At 40.4% G+C, this 5,280-nt stretch overlaps 1 protein-coding gene across 1 annotated transcript in view; it reads left to right on the top strand.

The window, feature by feature from the left end:
• RBM17 (RNA binding motif protein 17) overlaps positions 1 to 1,449 on the top strand; it is a 24,525-nt gene extending 23,076 nt beyond the window's left edge. Inside the window, exon 12 of the mRNA XM_018565831.1 lies at positions 946 to 1,449. Coding sequence (XP_018421333.1) covers positions 946 to 1,043 — 98 coding nt within the window. The 3' untranslated portion in view covers positions 1,044 to 1,449. The remainder of the gene's footprint in view (positions 1 to 945) is intronic.
• The last annotated feature ends 3,831 nt before the right edge of the window (positions 1,450 to 5,280 follow it).

The raw sequence follows: 5,280 nt of genomic DNA, 5'->3' as shown, positions 1-5,280 counted from the left end.
ACTCTCCTCTCTCTCTCTCCTCACTCTCTCTCTCCTCACTCTCCTCTCTCTCTCTCCTCTCTCTCTCTCTCTCTCTCTCCTCCCTCCTCACTCTCTCTCCTCACTCTCCCTCCTCACTCTCTCTCTCTCTCCTCTCTCATATGGTGATAAACATACAACCAAAGGCACGTTTGTTTTGTGGATTTACCTTTTTAACAGAGAGGGGTGACCTGGCCATTAAAAACTTGACTCAAATTCCTTTCTGGTTGCTCTATAGCTTCTACTCTTGCTTGCAATTACATGCAGGTTTGAGACATGTGACTCTCACAAGCATCATTATTTCTGGACCTGCCTAACCTGAAATAGCACTTGCAGTGGCAGAACTTCACAGACGTTTTCTGTGAATATGCTACTGTGTTTCCCCGAAAATAAGACACTGTCTTATTTATGTTTTTTGGCTCAAAACACACACTAGGTTAACGCAAATACAAATTAAATAATCCAAAATAGCAAAGTTAGGAATAGGGTGATCAAGGCAATCACGAGCACTTTGGTAACCAATCTGCAAGAGCAATTTGGTAACCAATCGCTGGCCAGAATGAGCGAAACATACTTTCACTATCGATTCCTCACAGGCCGAGTGCATTTGGTATCACTCTGCAAGTGACAGGAGCCAGCGCCATAGAGGAGGCATTGGCTCCCTCCGCTGCCGCCTCGCTTCCTCTAGCGCTGGCTTAATTGGCACTACTGATTCTCTACTGCCTTTCCCGTGGCTCTTCAAGTTCCCCCTTATGCCACCACCGGCCCTGGGAATGGTCACAACTAGGTCTTATTTTCAGGGTAGGTCTCATATTTTAGCAATTCCCAAAAATAGTACTAGGTCTTATTTTCGGGGAAACAGGGTATATATTCAGTAATATTTATAGAAATACAGATCTTTCTGTAATGGATTTTCTTTTATTCTAGCGGTTGTGGACCTGAATGGAAGATATTTTGGTGGCCGCATCGTCAAGGCCTGCTTCTACAACCTGGACAAATTCAGAACACTGGATCTCGGAGAATAATAATGAGTGGGGTCTCTTCAGAGTCCTGTGGGCAGTGTATCTTATCTGCTATATATGGATATAGTATCAGAATTTATCACGTTTATTGTGATGAACATTTTTTTCTTGTTATATAGTATAAAGAACATTTTCTTGTTTTATACGTTAAAGAACATTTTAAAATAACATTGTCCTCCTTTTGGATGGATTTTCTTCCCTTCATTTAAACAGCATTTGTGTGAATGTCCTAGAGCAAATGGAAAATTTCTTAGTTTCATCAGCCCTCTCTGACTTTTGCCAAGCTGTTTTCTATTCTGGTCCTGGTTTGTTTGTTTTTACCACATCCTAGAAACAATTTCAAACTGATGTAATCGTGCAACATTTGTTAAAATACTGTAAACTTCGATGTAATTAAAATACAGTGATCTTTTCAGTTTGGAATGATTCAATGAAAGTAGCCATTTGTAATGGATATGTGTACCTAAAATACAGGCTGGTTCAATTTCTGGAGTATGTCTATCTTCAGAAAGGTAAGCATTAAAGCAACCCCATAGTGGAACTGAAATAAAAAAAGTGAAAATTTGCTATGTTATAGGAAATAACTAGAAATGTTAATCGTGCTTAAGCAATAGCAGTACATTTCCTTGTTTGTGAATGTTCCTAGACCTCTTAGCTGTATATTTGCAGTGTGAGATTTAGGGTCCTGCTGTCTGACTATTAGTTTTAGGAGTTTTGGTGATAACAGTACTGTGCTGCTTGCTGGAGGATCTGACATTTAGAAGCAAAGCTCTTCCTGTACAAAGATGGCCACTTCCACACAGAGACCCAGTGCAGTACAAAGCTTGCTTTTTTGCCACAGCTTACAGGGATCAGTTCCTCTTCAACAATATTTATTTAGTTGCCAAATGCAGAAGCTGTTAGCCCATGGCAGGCGCTATCGGGTGTCTGCACATCACATTCTTCCCCACTGTAAATACTCCCAGGTGGTAATGTATTGGCCGGGTGTTACGAAATACACTTAAGTTTGCCATATACTGTTTGATTTTCTGTTGTGCAGCCCTACGAGATGAATGAAAAACTGATATTTTTTTGAGGGATCATAGCACTACAGATATTTGGGTACAATACCACCAGGTACTTTCATGCCAGGTCCTTCATTAGCTTTATAACCCCTGGCACCCAAAATGCCACAGTGCTTTGAAATAAACTTTCTGGGTTGAAAGCTTGGATTCCCCTATCCATGCTGTTCGTGTGAATATGGTAAGTAACTGATTATTTTTCATCTATCATACAATAATAACTTGTTATTGTACCCTCGTGTGTAAATTGAATGCAGTCTACAATAATTTTGTGATCATTACATCACTCCGCAATACACTTAAAGTGCTCTCCAATCTTTACCTTTTTAAAGTTGAACTCTGGGAAAAGCAAATTTTGTCTCCATACAAGAAGTATTTGTATTTTTACTAAAATCTTGGTATACTTTGTGTATTTCTTCCAGATCAGTGCAGTAATCCCGTGTCAAATGTTTGTCTCTGTGCAGTAGCTTCCTGTATTAAGCTTCCTGTATTAATTCCTGTTCATTCATTACTTGTAAACATACTCTGTCCTCAATTATTTACAAACACTTGGCGATCACTGATCGCTGAGTGTTTGTACTTGATCTCTATCCTGATACGTTGTCACAGGAGGCAGAGCGAGCGGAGCTCAGCCTCCTGTGACAGCACTGCAAGCTGTATCCTCCTACACTGCTCTTCCAATCTGTCACAGGAGGCTGAGCAGTGCGGGAAGAGAGACGCCGGCCGCTCACAGCGGTCTCTTTCAGCAGCGCTCGGCCGCCTGTGACAGATTCTCTCCTCCCCGCTGGGACACAGAGCACCGGGGAGGGGAGAAAGAGAACAAATGCGTCGCTATATCGGCCAGAAAATTGCACTTTTGCATGACTAGAGGTGTCCCCGATGCCAGCTATTGTATACAGCAGCGGTTGCTGAATACCGACATAGCTTCTGCATCTGATTGGATTCAGGCGCTGTTTCCACCAGACTGCTTCAAAAAAAGTTTGAATTTTGGCGGATTCCAGCTGAATTGGTTGAAAATCAAGCTGTGGGTGCCCAGTTTAATATGGAGCTTGCTTGCAGAAGGCCATACAATGCTCTCATCTGATCAGTATCTGCTGAAATGTACAGAAGTGACAATCCATTTGTAGAAACTGAACTGGATATTTTTTTGGGGAATTGATTGCTTAGGGTTCCAGAGCTCACAGAGTGCTTGTGATATCAGAAGCTTAGTGCAGGAACTTCATGGTGCTTTGTTTAACTTTTTGGTGTCAATAGATGAACATTCTCTTTTAAAACATCCCGTGTCCAGAGGATATGTTAATTTATGTTTTATTTTTGGAAAGAGCAGCGTGCACTCTTGTGTCAGTCCTGAACAGAAAAGTGATCAGGAAATGATCAGCTTCATTCCTGATCATGTAATAACCATGTTGGCTATGACATGGTGATCACATGGCTTTATTTGTAACAGCTGTCACTTACTTTAAAAGCTGGTTGTCTGTCTTTCTCTATGTGATGGCCTAGACCAGGGGTAGCCAAACTCTGGCCCTCCAGCTGTGGTGGAACTACAAATCCCATGAGGCATTGCAAGATTCTCACAGCCACAGACATGACTCCCGGAGAGACAGATGCATCATGGGATTTGTAGTTTCACCACAGCTGGAGGGCTGGATTTTGGCTACCCCTGGCCTAGACAGTGGTTTTGCTTATGCTTTGTCAGCATATAGTAATATGAGCAGCGTATTTAAGCATGGCACCAAATAAAAACCTTAAATGTCCCTAAACAATGTAAAATGTCTTTAGGTAGGAACATTAGCTCTTTTAACTTTCAAAGTATTTTATTAATTTTCCAAAGTAGTATAAAACGATAAAATAGCACATGATGCACAATCAGTATAGCATACAATTGCATTTCAGATTCTTCCACATTAGCATAGTCAAATAGTAGGGGGGGATCACTAGATGCCATACACACAATATTTAATAGTTCTGTAAAACAGATCATATCTATCACCCTATTCTTGCCAATGTATCCCCCATCAGCAAAAACAAAACTCAAAACAGTCTGAGAGGAATATCTGGCATAGGGATCCGCCTATGTCTGCAGCAAACATTTGTTATGATCTCCTCCATATCTATATACATAGAAGACTTTCTGTCCAACAACAATGCACTAAACAGCTCACGTGTGCGAGCATAATGAGAGAATAAAAAAGACAGACAATAAAAGGAAAAGGAATGCTAAAGGACGCAGAACAGCTTAAGAGTCCGAAAAGAGTAGCTCCATCCCCGACCAAATAGCCCAACATCTACTTAAACATAGTCCCCAGAGAAAAATTCCAGAAAAATTGTTCAATGAAAATTACCCGGTTTCCAGCACCCTTGTATACAACAACCAGGGGGTCCTGGTAAATTCAAAGCTTTTTTTTTTTAGCTCTTTTAAAGTTAACTGACACTAAGGGGTCTACTTATAAATCTACCACCTGGCCATTCGCTGTGTAAATGCCATTTGCAAGTCATTCTTACCACTATATGGAACCAAGGTTTCATTTTGTGCCGGGAATGCCATGTGGACAGCTTTCGTTCAGTGTATGGCCGGGCGGAAGATGTACAAATAGACCCTTTTAGTGATGATGATTTATTTGAACTGGACAAGGTATTATTGACATCTGGTCACAAATGGTTTAAGCTAAGCACAGGTTTACTGTAACCCAAAGTGAGATCAAACACCCTGACCTTTTGTGTGTCTGACCAGCTTTATCAGCTTTTTTCCAGTAATTTCTCCCTTTTCTCAGAAATATTTACTTTTTAGATATTGTTACGTCTGCCAATGCACCTGCTGCTAGTTCATTTCTGTTATTTATTAACCTTTTGCCCATTCATGTTAAGGTAAAGCAATTTAATTTAGGGTGTTCATGCATTGGATTATAGGAACAAGCTGTGCAACGGATCTGATCATTTGTTGTGACAGATTGGCTGTGTTGGGAGAGCAGTAGTGAGCACTCCCTGACTAAAGTTACTGTTCTGACGCAATAAGATTTCCACGCATATAGGGAAAGTGACTGATTTCACATTAATAACTTGTCCAGGATAAATAAGCAAAATTCTGTTCACTATATGTCTGCTTAAAATGATTCGGTAGGTTTATTCATAATATTATTAATAATAATAATAATAATAAAAAGAAAAGCAGTTGAAGGTAA

Source organism: Nanorana parkeri, unplaced genomic scaffold, assembly GCF_000935625.1.
Source record: "Nanorana parkeri isolate BGI_ZX_2015 unplaced genomic scaffold, ASM93562v1 scaffold26, whole genome shotgun sequence".
Taxonomy (NCBI): Eukaryota; Metazoa; Chordata; class Amphibia; order Anura; family Dicroglossidae; genus Nanorana; species Nanorana parkeri.
The sequence above is the reverse complement of the archived record's forward strand: the minus strand, read 5'-3'. Positions and strand labels throughout refer to the sequence as shown.